The following is a 17,800-nucleotide window of genomic DNA, read 5'->3' as shown; positions in this document are numbered from 1 at the left end:
TATCTATGTATATGTGAATAGATGATAAGCTTTTTAAAACCATTATTATTATTATTATTTTTTAAGTATAAAATGGTATATAGAAGCCAACATCTTGGTGCCAGGTATGGCCATCTTTACTGAAGTCATGGCTTGCAGACCTTCACAGTGAACAGAAGGGAATAATAGATTTTGCCTCAATATTTGTAGGTCACATTTTTCAATAGTGTGATATAGATATGAATTTAATCATTGGTTCTCAGGAAAGCCTTTCTGAAGCAAGAGACATATCCACCCTGAGGGTTAAATGTTAAGCAGAAAATAGCTGGGGAAAGAATTTGGAGACAGTATATTTAGAAACTGTAAGTTTTTGAAGAGAGAACGTTATGATTTCGGTGAACTAAAAGTAATACAATATGGCTGAATTCTGGAATGTATGTCTTACATGGTAGATGACTTGGGTGGGAAGATTTTGAGAGAGATAGTTAAAATATGCATTATACATAAATAAAATATAAGTGAAATTTAAATGTAATATTATGTATCATTTATATAAAATATTAAAGAGTTTGATCATCTTGAAGCCATTGGGGAGCCATTGAAAGAGTTTAAACAAATGGAAATTTTGCCTTTAAAGAGTTGTTATTTAGCCCATTGTCAGAGATAATATGTATATGAGTAATTATTATTCAAGACAGAAAGTTTTATGTGTCCTGGAAAAGTCAGAAAAACAATGTTATGTAAATTAAGAATTAGAAGATTATTTCCACTTGAACAGCTTAGAGAAACCTGTGAAAAGAGAACATTTTGCTTGGGCTTCAGCATCATTTTATTTTCAACCGATTGTTTTGTCTTGAAATCACTGTGAACATAAACAACAGACAGATGTCACCTCCCAAAGTTTTTAACCTTGCTTCTGAAAAATAGTATCATAATGTTTTGGTGTACCAAATTTGATTGTAAAATTTATTGTAAGGTACACAACTTAATGCCGATTTACACACTACAATTATAAGTAATTATATACTGACTCTTCAATGTCTAAGATGTCAATACAATTAAAAAATTAAAGTTATAACAAACTTTTAAAAACAATTTTTATTTTAATATCGTTTTGAAATTAAAGTGGCAGGAACAGTGAAAGGAACTCCACACAAAATTGTCACATTTTGCACTATTTATTGCTCTCTCACTTTGTACATATATATCGGTTATTAAATATGCACATACATGTTGCTATTATATAAATACAAGAAAGTTAAATGTGCATTATATAATATAAATACTTTTAAATCAATCATTTGTTCATCTACAGTGCAAAAGTCAAGAAATTTAACACTGTTGAAGTATATCTAATCTGCATTTCATATTCATTTTGTCCTTGTGTAATAGTATCTCTTATAGCTATGTTATTTGTAACCCAGCATCAAATATGAGATGATATGTTGCATATTTAAAGATCTTATATTTTATTTATTTATTTACTTACTTATTTTTATCTTTACCCAAGGGCATTTTTTTCATTGCTTTTAGAGTAAGAGGAAGGGAGAGAGAGAGAGGGAGAGACACATCGGTCAGGGCAAGATGACATACTGCATTTAGTCGTTATGTCTCCTTAGTCTTTTTCTGGAATACTTGTTCAACATTTCTTTGTATTTTCTGACTTTGACATTTTTAGAGTGTAGGTCAGTTATTTTGTAGAAAATTAAATGTCTGGTAAAGGTAGCATTTTAACCTAAAAAAGAAAATAAAGGATATTTTAAAGAAATATTATTGAAATAATGGGTAACTTGGAAAAATCAAATTATATCACACTGAGAACATGCTTTAAATTTTAGTTGTTTTTTTAATTTTAATTGTTCAAGTACAGTTTTCTGCCCTTTACATCCATCCCAACCCACCCCCCAGCCCTCCCCACCTCACTCCCATCTCCATCCCCCCTTATTATTGTCCATGTGTCCTTTATACTATTCCTTCAAACCCTTCCCCCCTTCCTCATGCCTTAAATTTTAGGTACTGTTAATTTATTTCCCCCCAAAGTACTATTTTTATCTAAGCTATCTTTTTTAAATGATGCTTTTTAAAAATATGTCAAGTATTTATCTCTTTTGCACGAATAAAGACATAAATGGGCATTTAATACAATTAAATGGGAATATATAATACCTGCATATAGTTAGGAACAATAGAGAGCTCACTATGTGGTATGATTTATAAAGCACATATAATTAAATAGCATCTAATCAATCTACCATAATTACCTTACTTTAGAGTTCTTGATAATTATGTCCTGGAATACAATAACAGATATTTATCATCTGCTAATACATTAGAAGATTTGATTTTTTAGGTCATTTTAAAGCAATGAAGCAAAATAGTTCAGTTTTTACAGACATCAAGATAAGAAGAAAATACATAGAACACTGACTTTAGATGGCTACTGTAGTTTAAGACATGAACATGCAGAATTCAACATGGGAGAACTAGGATCCTGAAAGTAAATCTTGAAAGAAAAATGAAGAGACAAGAGATAGACTGTGACTACTTAATAATATACCCAGGGCCAACAGAGAGTCACCTCTTCTCTAAATAAAAGTAACCACAAAGACGATCATTCAAGTGAATACCAAGCTGAAGAAGACTCAGGGCAAATTTGTCTTGATTTTTTCTTGGATTCATATCTTTGTTGAATTCCCACACATCTCCCAAAAGAAAACATTCCTTGGAAAATTGAAGGCAAGGCATTAAAGTAGGGAAAAAAAAAAGACCCAAAATACTTTCCTGAGGCAAACTGTTGTCATGTAAACAGATGGTCATCTTGCTTCTTTCTGTGACCCCAAATATTCATATGGTTAGCCCATATCTCCCCTTTATATTTATTTTCATAGTCAACATCACCTGAAGTGAGTTTGGCATACATAATCAGACAAATTCCCCATCCTTCATGGTGGTTTCAGAACTTTTATCTAACTATTGTGCGATTGTTTCAGCACAGAAATTGCTTTCATCTAGGCCACTGGTAGCTTCTGTATTGCCAACTCCAGTGAAAACATTTTCGTTTTCTTTAGATTTTATTTATTTATTTTTAGGGAAAAGGAAAGGGAAGGAGAAAGGGAAAGAAACAGCAATGTGTGGTTGCCTCACTCATGCCCCCTACTGGGGACTGGGCCTGCAATCCAGGTATGTGCCCTGACTGGGAATCAAAATGGTGACCCTTTGGTTCACAGGCCCATTTCAATTCACTGAGCTACACCAGCCAGATATCTGTTTTCTTCTTAATAGTTCTTTCTCTTTGGTACGAGTGAAACCTTTTGGCTAATATTTCTTCTACTTTTATTATAGGACAAACTTTCCCTCGACTCTCCAGTCTCTCTGACATCTTCATTAGATACTATTCCCTGCCCAGCTAACTCTGAGCAATGCCATCCACATTCATAGTTTTATATTTATGTGGTAATACCTCTCCTGTCCCCGACACACATATTTTATCCCTATAACTGACGTCCACAATTTAAGTATCTAATTGTCCGCAAAACATCTCCACTTGGGCCATCCTTTGGTATTGCAAACCCACTCTGCCTTACCAATGAAGTTTTGATCATTCTTCTTTTCAAAATTTTATCATTCTGTGATTTTTCCCTGGCTGGTGTAGCTCAGTGGATTGAGCACTGAACCGCGAAGCAAAGGTATGTTGGTTCGATTCCCAGTCAGGGCACGTGCCTGGATTGCAGGCCCAGGGTGCATGAGAGGCAACTATACATTGAGATTTCTTTCTCTCTCTCCCTCTCTTCCCCTCTCTCTAAAGATAACTAAATAAAAAATTAAAAAAATTATCTTTCTTTTTATTATCTGGGCTTTCTAGATGGTGGTGGTTTACCATCCACTCGGATAACAAACTAGAAATAAATGTAGTGTCTCAAACGTTTTCTTTTCATTCAGTATATTCAATTATTCACTAAGCCCTATGTTTTATACTTATTAATATCTTGAATAGCTTCTCTTGTCCAATTAATGACTTTGCCTTGATTCAAGTCACTATCGTCTCTCACCAAGATTACTCTAACAGATCATTTACCAATATTCATGTGCCCAGACTTACCCTTTTCAAAAATGTCTTCCACATTTGTATCAGTGAGACCTTTCAAAACTGCAGAGATGCAGGTGTCATTTCCCCGACTGTAGCCCACCAGTGGCTACTCCCTGACTGTTGGATAGAGTCTAGCTCACCATGTGGCACACAGGATTTGACCTCTGCCTAATTTCCCTGCTTTACCTCCTGCCACCCCTCTACCACTGTGACCCGCATTCATGTCCAGGTGACTTCTGCTTCCTGAACACTATGGCATTTCATGCTTTTGTATTATTTTCTGTCTTCCTTTGACTGAACTTTCTCTCCTTATTCTTTCCAGCAAACACTATGCCCCAGTGAACTTCTAATCACTGGATAAACCTTGCTTAAATAGAATAATTTCCCTTATGAGTCTTCATTTCTCTTCTTTCTGAGCTTCTTTTATTTATTTTTATCGATTTGACAAATCTACTTATTGAATTTATTCAAATTACTTTTAAAGTAGATTTATTTTTCATTTTATACTTGAGCTCCTTTAGGAGAGAGTGTTTTAATAATCTTGGTGCCTTAAGCCCTGATATATCCTTTGTCACAATGACCAGTGAAATTAAGTCATGTTGTTGTTATTATTTTAAGCCTCACCTGAGTTTTAAAAAATTGATATGTTTATCAATTTTTAGAGTGAGAGGAAAGGAGATATAGAAACATTAATCAGTCATCTCCTGTACACACCCTAACTGGGGATCAAACCCACAGACGTTTGGCATATGAGATGACGTTCCAACCAACTGAGCTACCTGGCAAGGGCTAAGTTGTATTATTTTTTAAAGGTAGTATACAGAGCAAAAACTGATCTAGAATCATACTTCACCTCTCAATACACACTGGCAAGGGCTACCTTGGAGACCAAACATCACTCCTCAGTAAGCCCAACACGGCCAGTTTTCCTTGCACTGTTGGAACCGATTGTTTCTTTGATTGTATACCAGATGAAGAAGTTAGCATAAGGAAAGCTTCTATTGTTAAATGTAGGTAGCATTGAATAAGATGAAATTCTCATGTTACAAGAGGCTCCTGGGGGCGGAGATCAAGGGAACACCAGATTCACTTCCTCCAGGTCAGGGCACTTGGGAGTAAACTGCCTTTGAGAGGAAAAGCAAGAGGAATTCTGCAGTGGTTGGAAGTAGGGTGAATAACGTGACCTTGAAGGTCTATGATTCTATTTATAACAAATAACACATTACCTCAAGGTCAAAAAAATAGATGTCTGTGAACTCCTATACTGAAACAATGTGTACACTCCAAACAGCAGAATTGTTCTGTATTTACAGGACTATTGGAGTGAAAGTGAGTTCAGAATCTCCACAAATTTAAGAAGGTTGGAATCAGTTAAATGACATTTGGAGCCCATTATTGTAAAAAAATTGCATATGAAATGGGAACACAAAACGAAAAGTGAGGATAAAAATACAAAATGATTGTGAGGAACACAGAAAGAGAATCGAAGTAAATTTATTAGATGTCCCTGGTCATGGGCAACAGCAGTAGTTAAATGAGTGAGCTTCGGAAAGGCAGACTTGGGCTCAGATCCACGCTTTGTCCCAGCTGTGCAATGTTGGCTCGCTTTAAAATAAAGGTGCTGATTCCCATCCCATGTTGTTGTTGGGAGAATTCACAGTAATAGGGTTTGTGGAGTACTCAGCTGTACCTGGTACACAGTACGTGCTCAGCAAATGGCAGCAGTTCCCATATCATTCGTGCAGTGGACCCTAGGGGCTAGGTACTCTCACAGGTAACTCTGAGCCTTACAAGTCTATGAATGGAGCCCATCCAGCCTTTTTTTGTGTGAGGGTAAAGTATGTTATGATGTGATTTTGCAAGAGGGTAGATAATTTAATCAATGGATTTTTTTAGTGATATGGGTTTCTGTGGGCATGATTTTTAAGAGGAAGTTGTAGTATAGACACACGCCTTAGCACTGGAGAGCCATTCTGTACCCTGGAGTTGGAATCCCAGCTTCACTGACGTGTTTACCCTGAATTGATTATTTTTTTCCTGGAGCTTCCCAGTGATATTTTAACCAAAAATTTTGTTTATCCACTTTCACTTGGTGAAGATTACACAGCAAACAAATGGTAAACTTTAAACTTCAGAGCCTCCATTGTTAGACTTGTGCTTTATTGTTGTTGTTTGCTGCTCCAATCATGAGTGAGGCTTATGTTGTGAGAGTGACCCAAACCAAACTAGTGAAATCCAGTCAGAGTTGTTGCTGGAATTCAGCCTCATTCGAAAGACCGGAGAGTTGTATTTTTAAAGCTATAGCCTCCCCTGGCTGCCTTTGTGTTTCAGGCTGCTATTAAAACTGAGACTATGATCCAAAAGAGGAGGGGTTGATAAGAACAAAGATGCTCATATCAGATAGAACTGAATTCAAATCCTACTACTGTAACGTATAAGATGTATAAACTTTGGCAAGTTATATAATTTTTCTCAACTCTAGTTTCATTTACTGTGACTTTAAGGTATGAGACTCTACCTTCTACATGTGTTATGTGGAATTAACTGAAATGGAAAGAATTGTGCCTAACACGTGCGTGTGTCAACTCTCTTACCCCCACACTTTCCACGGGGCCAGGTGGCACAAAGGGCAGATGAGGGAAGAATGCCATGTTCTAGAGCCACGGAGATGAGTGAAGTTTCACAATGTTAAAAAATGTGGGTTTTCTAAAATAGAATTGATTTCCAATATTCTGTCATGTATTGGGCCTCGCATCATTGATACGATAGATAATAGGCCTAGTGTTGGGCTTGGGAAAGTGGTCACTGATCAGTTTAGATCCTGTGTGGAATTTAAATTTGGAGTTTAACTAAAGGAATATACAAACTATTGTAACTATAGCATGCCATAGACTAGTTCTTAGGAAGGATGTATTTATATGAAAAGTAAGATGAGGCTGGTGAGGACAGATCATGTCAATGGATGTGGAGTGAGGGAGAGTTGGTAGAGGCAGAAAGAAAAGCTAAAGCTGAAATGAGTTTTTTGAGGTATGAATGGGTGTCAAGATTCAAATATATGGGGTCTGTATCAATTATTTCTGCAAATAACTCATTTTTTATTTTAAAAAGTTAACAGGCAGTGACATTTCTATACATTTGAGTCATTTACATGGAACTGACCACACACACTATTAAAAGTCTGGCAAACTGAGTAGCTGCTTCTAGTGAAAGTCAGTGTGAGTCATGATTTTCTCTACTGCTGTCTAATTCTAAAAGTTTAGAGAGTCAACAGGTTAGCATTTAGGAATTTTCCATTTACTGACATCGATTCAATTCATTCTTGCTTATACTATAGTTCTGCACATTTACTCATACATTTACTCATAGGCATTACTGGAAAACTTAGTAAAGACTTTAATAAAAGCCCCTACTAATTGAATTTAGAGTCATGTTGAGACCAAGCTTAAAATACGGAGGAAAGCTGGCAAGGATGACCTAGCACTGAAACTAAGGTAATGAGTTAGTGATGGGTTCCAGAGCTGCAGAGCAACTGAATGAGTCTCAGCATGCAACTAACAGGGGACAACACTCCACTGGCTGAAGGATTGTGGATAACATTTTTGGCATGTTTGGGGAGTAATGAAAACCTCTGGATTACATTCTTTAAAACTGCGATATCACATTGATTATTTTTTCTAAGTACAACCCTCTTCTTATGGGATGGTGTGATCTTCTGCAGCTTTGCCGGCGAATGTGGTGGGACCCACAGCACACTGCTCCAGCCACAGCGAGCCCTCCACATCACGTGTTGTTGCCTGGTGCTCAGGGCTGACAGTCTGCTTGCTCTTCCTCTTAGCCTGCTTACTGAACATCTGTCTACTCATCCTTCGAGACTCTGTTCAACCATCTCTTTTTTAGTCCTCTGACTCACAGGGAATTTTATATTAAGGAGGTCTCTTTTTGTAATGTTTATTTAACTACCCACTACGAAAAAGTCATTTCCTTTTATAGTAGATTCGTATATTGCTCAATTACACATCGAGCAGGGGTGGGTAGGTGTTTGGCTATGAGAGTCTGTTTAAATGATTTCCTTTGTTGTTGTTGATGATGTTTTTGCAGACTGTCATGCTCATTCCAAAGAAATTGTTTGCCAGCATTAAAGGCTATGAGAACTTGTAGAAGTGCTCACTGTAGCCCAACTTTAACTGACCTGCTTCTACACTTCAATGACAAAGAGGAATTTCTCTTGCGTTGTGAAGTGGACAGGCTCAGCTCTGACACCTGGCTGAAGAGTCAGCCAATTTGGGAAACAGTTTTTCCTTGCCACTTAAAGCTATAAACCCAGGCTTTTTAAATTACTTCATTTAAGAAAATAAAAATTCTGATGTATTTTATTTTTGAATAATTGGCCAGTAAACTAAGCCAGACACACAAGACAAGAGACCCTTGTTTGAAACTATTAACTGGGTAAAATCTACTTTTTGCCTGTAAGGCAGAAAGGATTTTTGGTCAAATTGAAAACTATTTCCCAGGTGATTCTCAGCAGCATTGTCAGTTTTAATATTCCCATTGTATTTATTCTCAGATATGTAGAGTTCCTGATTTGAAGTGTAATGACAAATATTTTGAGATGAAACACATACATTAAGTATTAGACAATGTTTTGAAACATTGCTAGACATCTATGAAAATCTATTGATGTCTCACCTTTGAGCTTAAATTTCAAAGGTGGGGAGCATGTTTGGTTGGAAGTAAAAGCTTAAAGCAGAGAATTTTTCCAGTGACTTAGTGAATTAGCTACTGTAAGCAGAATAAAAGTGATGGTATGGTGTGGCCAATCCCATGGAGGGCTCAGGAAGTCCTGCTTGCCTCGGGGCAAATTTAGAAGTCAGCAGAGATGGGGCCAGTGTATCCGTCTCTGCCATGCCCACAGTAAGGGCTCAGGGGACTCTACACCGGAGCTGAAGAATTAACAGCCTTAGTGGACGGAGATCCAGATGGAAGATGTGACAGCCTTAAAGGGTCCCGCAGAGCCAGTGAAGTCAGATGTTGGCCTCCATCAGAGGGAAGGATCACAGTTCCCTGACTGAGCTGACTGAACCTATCAGGCACAGATTTTTGCAGGTAATGTCTGCAGGGAGCCAAGCAACCAGAGAGACAAGGAACATCATTGCAGAGACCAGAGAAAACAAAGAAGAGAAGGCACCTGCCAGTCTGGATTTGTGGCCACCTCTCTTCTACCACTACAGGGTCACAGAAGCCCCCCTCCTGGTGAACTCAGATGGCTTCTTGAAGAAAAACAGTAGGTGAGAGGAAATATGAAAAAACCAAACAATTATAGGATATGACTGAGGTTTTAGAAAAACAATCCACAAGAAGATGATGAGAGAGTGTAGGGGAGGAAACATTTTCATTTGACTCTTCCAGGTTCTTTGGCGGGTTGAATAGTCAAATTGACATAAAACCAATTAACAGGAGAAAGACTGATTTAATTTTGCACATATGAGGGCTACATAAGAATATGAGGCCCACAGGCAATTGGGCAACTGAAGCTTATATACCAGTCCTGATCTAGGAGAAGTGGGTAGGAGCCTGGGACTTCACAAAAGAAAAAAACAGTTCACAGGAATATGGCATGAGCAAATGTTTCATAAACAAATGTTCGCCATGCCATGTAGCAACAATGGGACGCAGCGAGGACTTTGAACAAGCAGGCTCCCTTGTGCTCCTCATGGTTATCGCTGGCGATAGAGCTCCTTCTGGAAAAAGGCTCTTTACCACACTCTTTTCAGGCAGTTAAGGGGGAGGTGAAAAGAAAAACTTTTGAGTCTTTGGCTTTTTAACGGCCATCAGCCTAAAATAATCCTCCTGCCAAAGAGACACATTTTGGGGTGGTAAATTTTGCTCCCCTACAGTAGCATTAATCGGCACTTTGTTCATTTAGTCATTCATTCAGGGGATAACAGCAGGGTGTCTCTTAGGTACCAGGCACAGGGAATACGACAAGACACTGAACCCTGTCCTGCTTCAACTTACACCCCAGTGAGGGTGATTCCTAATTAGGGAAATAGGAGGGAAATAGTTTAGTTAGGAAAAAAAGTTCTACAATTTATTTTCACACTTGAAAAGTAGAGTGTTATATTTTTGATCCTATAACAGTGAGGGTAAAAAGTATTCTGGTGGTATGGGAGACCCTGTTGTGGTGGAGAAAAGCTGAAATAACTACAGAATTTAAACTTGCTTGGGCACTAAAGTTAAATAACTTGACACTTTATCATGGGGACAGTCATAAAGCCATAAAAATTCAGAGCTGGAAAGGATCTCAGAAGTCATCTGGCCCAACACCTTAGTGTGATTGGTAAGGACACAAAGGAGCAGAGAGTTGAAAATTGTTGCTAGAGCTTGGATTTAAATATTTGTTCCTTGACATTAGTCCAGGACTCTTTATTATAAAACAGAGTTTCCATTCAGATCTCCATAGAACATTTTCATTTATTATTTCACCTTGCTATAAGTAGGCCCTTTCTAGGCTAGCTCTCACAAGTGTTGGGAGCACAATCAACGATGCAGTGATATTTAAGCAGGGTGGAGGATTAGGAGGAAAGACACTTGTTAGAGTGGCTGGTTGCTTCTTTTCTTCCTTCATGTAATGGGACACATAGTCCACAAAGGACCCAAGTGACCTCAGTTGCTGACTGCCGACAACGCGACAACCTATTCAGTAGGGGTAAAATCGTGGGCTCAGGAATGAGACATCTGGGCTCAAATTCCAGCCTCACCATGTATTAACTGGCTTTGTAATCAATTATGAAACATGTAGCAGAAAATTTGTTTAAAAAATGGAGAAAATACCGACGGTTTTGAATGGCTAACCTTGAAAGGATACATCAGGTTTAAGTTATCTTTAAATCAGTGCCACTCTCCCTGACCTATATGCAACAGTTTTTGCCTGGTAAAAACAGGACAGAGACTGACTGGTTAGTCCATTAGAACTAGTCCATGCCCTGCCATTCATCTCATGGAATAGTAGACCAAGTAATGTTTCACTTTACCGATGCAATAGTTATAGCTGTGTCAAATGAAAATTATGGCAATGGCTGCATTTTACTTCTTTGGTTTTATCAAGATTTAGGTAATTTCTGGGACAGGATCATGTGCACATCACCTTTCGTGTATGATGTGTAAAAAAAAATGGACAATTACCGAAGTGGAATTTAAGTATAGGAGACACTCCAGTCACACACAGGGCCAGCTCTAACCTTGGTGGAAGGTGGAGAGGCAAGAGGGAAAGAAGCAAGTTTTAAAAAAAATGTAAAATTATATCACATATATAATGAAATAAGGTAAATTCCCATCTGATCCTATTTTTCTTACATTTCTTTCCACTTCTCCTCTTAATCTAAAATTCACCTAAATCTATAATCTGTTTGGTTGTATTTAATAAAATATTGTTGGAATAAAGGAGCATACACTTTGTGTCAGACTTGTACTTAAGTAGACTTATGCGGTAAAGTGGTAACTGGTATATTCATTTTCCAGTTCTTGGGCTGGCATAATATTACATGATTTTTCTGCCTTTGCCTGTGTTTTGGGCACTTTTATATATATTATAAACAGAGCCAGAGAACAGACTATAACAATAAAAAAAGCCAAAGCTTTGAATGGGAATATAGTAATATGCCTTCTTATCAAAAAACTACAAAGCTTACCTGTTTTCTGAGATGCTTAACACAAATTACCATGGCACATTTAGTATCCACTGGGTTGGAAAAGTCATGCAAATGGACCCATGATTTTGTCACACAGAGTGATTTGTTAAGGTGGATATGTTGGTGTGTTTCAGCTGAGCACTTTACCAAATAAAGAAGTATTCATTGAGCACCCATAATGCAGTCTCCAACAGTGCCAAGTGGGAGAAGGTGTGTGTACCTGTGTGTATTAGAGAGGGAGAGGGGAGGGGGCGTGAGCGAGCATGGGAGCGGGGGTGGGATGGAAATGTTAGGCAAAATCATACTGATGAGAGTTTACCATAACTGGAAACTGGAAACACCATTTCCAATCACTTTGCTCAGGAAACAAAACTATAATAAAGTATATTTATTTTATAGGAGCATTGGCTTTGTTATTTATCCATAAAATTTATATATATAAATTATAAATAAATAAAAATTGAACAATTGAAGTTGATATGGAAAATGAGGTTATAAGTACAGTTGTATTAATTTAAAGAATATATTTATAATTTAAACAATTGTGAGGACCTTTCATTCTTTTGAATACTTAATTAAAGCTGAATAAGTTAATAAGGCAAACTTTTCCTCAATATTAAATTTAAATGCTCTGAGAAAAAGTTAATAGAGACATTTACGAAATACATGCTTTTCTTTGTGCCAAGGGAATATTTAACTAACTGGTATTTTCTCGAGGCTCTTTAAATTCTAAGATTGGGTTTATATACAGTGCTTGATGCAAGTAGGAATTTAAGCTTTTTACCTTAAAACTTAAGAACACAAAGAATATAAATCTAATGCAATTAAAGAGGTGATGGATTTTATGTAATTAATTTAACAACTTTCAGATTCTGCAGTTGATAATGAAGCCTCAAAGCCTCAAGTTGGATGATATACTTTGTCATTTGAACTTTACCTTGCGAGATGTTTACTAGCATTCGTGTTGAGTTCCTTCTGTCATGCTCATGAATAAGTCATCTCACTTTTCTAATTAAAAAGTAGACAAAATAAAAGTTAATTTTTTAAGTTGATGGGCTTATTCTCTCCTGGCTTACTCCTCCGTGGTATTTATGCTAAATTAATAGTAATATAGATAAACCACGAGTACAGAAACTGAATGCCAGTAATAAATGCAAAATTACTTTTAGAAGATCTGTTCAACATGTTATTAGTTATGTAGCTTCCTGTACAAAGAGAGCCAAAGTGCATGGTTATAACAAAGCCTCCGCCCCAAAGGTCTGCATGTCAGTTTGTGTCCAGGTGGTCTCCGGTTTAACATCATTGCCCCACACCTGTCTGTCTACAACTGGATGCTTACTGGTGGTGCAGGACACGTTCATTTAGACATCATTATATAGAGTATCTATATAAATATACATAATATAAAATTGTCTTCCTTTTTGTTTATAACTTATTTATTTATAACTTTATATAATAATGAATGGGTTTGTTTGTTTGTTTTTGAGTGTCAGGCATCATTACCTTTATTCTAGTTCCTTTGCAAGAAGCAAACTAATTATATTTAGAAATAGCACTATGGTACCATTAAAGCTTGAAAGGAACATAGAATTCAATTAATATTATAACTTCATTTTACAAACAAGGAAACAGGGACTCAGATATGTCAGGGAATTTTCCCCCAGTGGTCCAGCATATTCATGATGGAACTAAGAATAGAACCCATTTATTTAACTTTTAGTTCAGGGCTCTCAGACTGATTTCATTAGAAACATAAAAGGTGTCTATTAGAACTGCTCAACATAATCAGTGATTTTTGTGTGTGTAATTTTCTACTCCTTCTTTGTCTCTCTTTTGGGAGGAGAGTAAAAAGGTGTTCTTGCTCCTGTGGAAATATCAGAGGAGTGCTAAGGACTGCAGGTTGAGATCATATAGATTATATCCCTTTTTGGTGTCATTTCATTCTTATGTTTATGGATCATTTAACTAAAGGCATGTGTGTTTCTCAGGGTTTCTACCTTTTATTATGTGCATAATTTTAAAAGCATTTTAATCATGGCTTGAGATGGTTTATTGTGTTACATACTAAACCTCTAGCCTGGAAACTCATGACACTATTAATTGGTCAGGAATTTTGTTTGTGATTCAGATACAGGACTGCCTCCAGAATAAGTTTATTAAATATGACAACTTGTGTTATCTGTAGCTGGAATAAGAGTTCCTGCAGTGTGAGTCTAGGTCGTCCAAATAAAACAGTTTTTAATGTCATTTATTTTCAGCTGTTCACAATTCTCTCTTACATCTACTTTTCTTTCTTTTAATTTTCCTAAATTCAAGTGTGATCATATAATATAAAAACCTTAGGTTCCCAGGGAGTTTGGGGACTTTTTAAAGTGTGTGTGTTCACTTATTTTTTTTGCAGTGCCCCCTTTTAGTTGGAAAGCTACATTTGGGTACGATGTCACTGACAGAATTGAGCAATTTTTGTTTTTCTAACTTTTGTAGCTCTGGCCAGCTTCACATGAGCTTCTATCAGTTGAAATGACATCTTTGCCTTCAGCCAAGGGTAGGTTATTAGGTTATGAATGCCAAAAATGAGGAGTTGTGTCCATACTTTATTCAGTGTTAGGAAAAGCAAGATTGTAAAAGGAATGATCATCTCTTGAAGCAGAGCCAGCTACACAGCCGAGCCCTTCTTTCTTCATGAATTTGTACACAGTTCTTATTTTAACAGAACAAACTTTCAGAGGATACTCACATGGGACTGCTGAACCAGCTGTACAACTTTTATTTTGAAGAAAAAGTTGAGCCCCAGAGCAGCCTGCTTTAAAGACAGGGAGGGACTTAACTTCCCGAGCTTAGCTTGACCAGCATGTGGAAGGAGAGCTCTCATGGCTGCGATCACTTAGGGAGCTCCTACCTGGGTGCCACCAGGGTAGGAAGTTTTCTGTTTGTTTTGTTCTCTTTCCGAGAGTTCGGTGCACTTCTCCTGCCCATATCAGAGTGACTCTCGGTGGTTTTGCACACCCTGCTCTGTGGGGGAGTGCCCCAACGTGCCTGTCTTATGTGGCCTCTATGGACACACTGCTCAGCTGGCAGAGAACAGGGAAGTTTTCTCCCAGCACCCAAAAAGAGAAAGGAAACTAGTTTTTCTTTCTGGGCTCCTTGCAGCACAATAGATCAGGATAAGCTTCCACATTCCCTCCCTGGATTTCTGGAGTGGTTTTCCAGGAAGAAATTACACCCTCACCTTTAAATGGATGACCATGTCACAATCAGGAAGAAACATCTCCAAAGACCCATCTTTAGGTAAGTAACACTGCATTCCAGGTGGCTCAGGACTATCAGGAAAAAGGACTTTTCTCCTCCATTCTTTACTTGGGAATTCTGGCACTAAGCTACTGCAATGCAATAGAGTCTGCCTAAAGTTTAACTTCATACATACTGAGGGATTCCTTCTATTTTTTATTTTCTGAGATTCTGTGTGCAAGCCCTTATCAACTGAAAACATAATTTTAAAAACATATTAGCTCTTCAGGCACACGAATGACATAGTGCTGGAAGAAACTTTTAAAACATTATGCAATCTCTACTGTTTCTAATGGTTGCTCAGCTCTCTAAATGGGAGATACTGTGCTCAGTTCTTTCACCTGATTACACTCAGAGGTAGTGTTTTCATGCTGCCAGTGCTACACTTCTTTGCAGTAATGTGTGTGGAGACAAATTTGAACTTGATAGCTACTGTTCAAGAGTACATTTTACAGTTAGCTCAGGAGTATTTGTATAGCAGTTAAGGGAACAATGGAGCAATCAGAAAAATTTTACCCTGTGGTGGAATCCATGGTTAAGAAACATACAGTGTAACTGATTGAGCTAAGGTTTTATTTTGTGAGTAGGGACACTCTCTAAGATTGTAGCAATTTCTTTATTGACTCTTTAACTCTTGATCCTTTGTTATCTGTTATGTACTTTAGAATTCAGAATTGTGATTTAAGAATTTTGAAGTAGCTAGAAAATAGATATAAGCACTTTCTGCTTCTTAAAACAGAATATGGGAAAGCAAGTAAATTATATATCAATTTTGTGCTACCCCCAGATAATATCCTAAACATAGTGGAGATGCTACATTTTAATAGTACTAAATGTTAGAATAAAGTTGTAGTCACTGGTTGTTGATATGGAATTGACTACAGGATAATAGAAGTTTGTGTATGGAATTCCTAGCATTCTGTGGATATTATACAATAAATAAGAGTGGACCTCAAAAGTATGATTGTATAAAATGTGGCAACTTTTATGTGTTTATAAAGCACTATTACAGTATTATTAATAGCAATGATATGCTTCAGCAATGCTTAAAACAAAATTCTAGCAGAAATCCACTTATAACCTTCTCTTGAAGGTAAATTATATTTAAATCTATACATGTGGATTTCATATCATAATCCATGTCGACTTAAATATACATTTGTTACTTTTAAACAGCAATGGATGGCAGCAAATAACCAAACATCCAAAATGACCCCCAAATTTGTATACACCTGCCATATTTCCTAAAAAGTTGTCCCAGTTCTGTATTTTAATTTTTATTTTCTTCCAAGTGCATGCATGAATTCAAAAAGACATGGCAGTTGCACAGATGATTCTGATGTCAGTCTTGCTGAAGCACCAATCACAGAGGGCACCTGCTGAACTTCCAGAAGGCAACATTGTGTTGGGTAAAATCAGACCCTCTTAGCCAGCATCTTTAGTGTGTTACTTCACTGGGGAGCTGCAGTGATGTTGCAGGTGGTCCCTCCTCGCTGGTGTTGGCCAAATCCTTATTAGCTCCTGATGAATGATACGCTTAGGCGCCACACACAGGGAAGTTGCAACTCAGCTGTGCTGCTGTTCTCTTTTAGATCAAGAATAGATCCTTTGTGGAAGCTGAGATTCTTTGCCCAGATAATTAGAATAAAATTTGGTAAATTCAAGTGATCACTTCATGATCCTGGTGAGTTAGAAGAGAAAAAGTGGCTGTCGAAGAGGACATACTTTCTTTCACGCTAGCAATTGTTTCAAGCAAGTGTAGAAATGGCCCCTGACTAAAAACAGGTCAGGGCCAGGTGTGGGGTGGACTGGTCTGCTTCCATGTTGATGGCTGGTTTTGCCTGCCTTCCTCAGGGTGTGCCTGAGATGAAGACAAAGGGAGGCGGAAGGTAGAATACAAAATTCAAATGACCAGGCATATTGACTCAGAGAAAGTTTGGGGCTATTCTTCCGTTAAAAACAGCATGGGCTTTCTGATAGCTAATTGTACTTTTGAGCAAGTCGGGAAGTAGTTTAAGCGTGCTTTGGCATCTTTGGCCCTTATTCCATGCCCCACTTCATTTCCTTCACCAGCCTTCTTTTCTCAGGTCTCTCGTCTCCTTGGGCTACCCAGGACTGCCCAGCTTTTCACACTGAGACATCTTTCTCAGGCCTGCCTTGCGATCAGGAGCCCATGTACCAGACCTTTCCTTCTCACTGTGCACTTGTTTGTACCCCACTTCCCAAAGGTTTTGCACACTCGTTCTCAATCCACTTGCTAAGCAAATCTCTGCTAGACTGTTTTGTATGTGGTAGTCACAAGTTTAACAGGAATTCTGTGAAAATAATACCTTTGCTTTTTATATATAACTCAAGTAAAATATCAGTCAGTCATTTAGAGAGATTAGTGAAGAAATTAAAAAAATATCTAACAAATCAATACCATTCAAATCTCTAAATACAGGCTGCTTTCTCCTGCAACTAAACCCATAGCTTTAATTGAATTCACCCGGCTGTCTTTGACTGACTACAAGTGTTGAGAATCTGCACTAGGATACAAGGGAGGTTAGGCGTGATAAAGAAAAACAAACTGTAGTTGCCCTCACATGACATTCGATCTAGTACATCCCTAGAGAACAATGGCATAGGCAGATGATGGGTGCTAAAAAGGAAGTAACAACATCCTGGGAAATTGTAATGGAAGACACATTATTTCAATGATGACTAAATGCATTGAGAGAGATAACAGCAAAATTTCTTAAAATTTAATTTTGAGACT

At 37.5% G+C, this 17,800-nt stretch overlaps 1 protein-coding gene across 2 annotated transcripts in view; it reads left to right on the top strand.

Moving 5' to 3' along the window:
- The window catches only part of PDE1A (phosphodiesterase 1A), a 294,356-nt gene that overhangs the window by 53,727 nt on the left and 222,829 nt on the right, over positions 1 to 17,800 (top strand). Inside the window, exon 1 of one of the 2 annotated variants that reach the window (XM_053665232.1) lies at positions 14,316 to 15,042. The exons of the other annotated variant lie outside the window; for it this stretch is intronic. Coding sequence (XP_053521207.1) covers positions 14,990 to 15,042 — 53 coding nt within the window. The 5' untranslated portion in view covers positions 14,316 to 14,989. Of the gene's footprint in view, positions 1 to 14,315; positions 15,043 to 17,800 lie in introns of those variants that run through there. 2 annotated transcript variants of the gene reach the window in all.

The sequence above is a fragment of the Artibeus jamaicensis genome, unplaced genomic scaffold, assembly GCF_021234435.1.
Source record: "Artibeus jamaicensis isolate MK-2021 breed Jamaican fruit bat unplaced genomic scaffold, CSHL_Jam_final contig_391, whole genome shotgun sequence".
Lineage (NCBI taxonomy): Eukaryota > Metazoa > Chordata > Mammalia > Chiroptera > Phyllostomidae > Artibeus > Artibeus jamaicensis.
The sequence above is the reverse complement of the archived record's forward strand: the minus strand, read 5'-3'. Positions and strand labels throughout refer to the sequence as shown.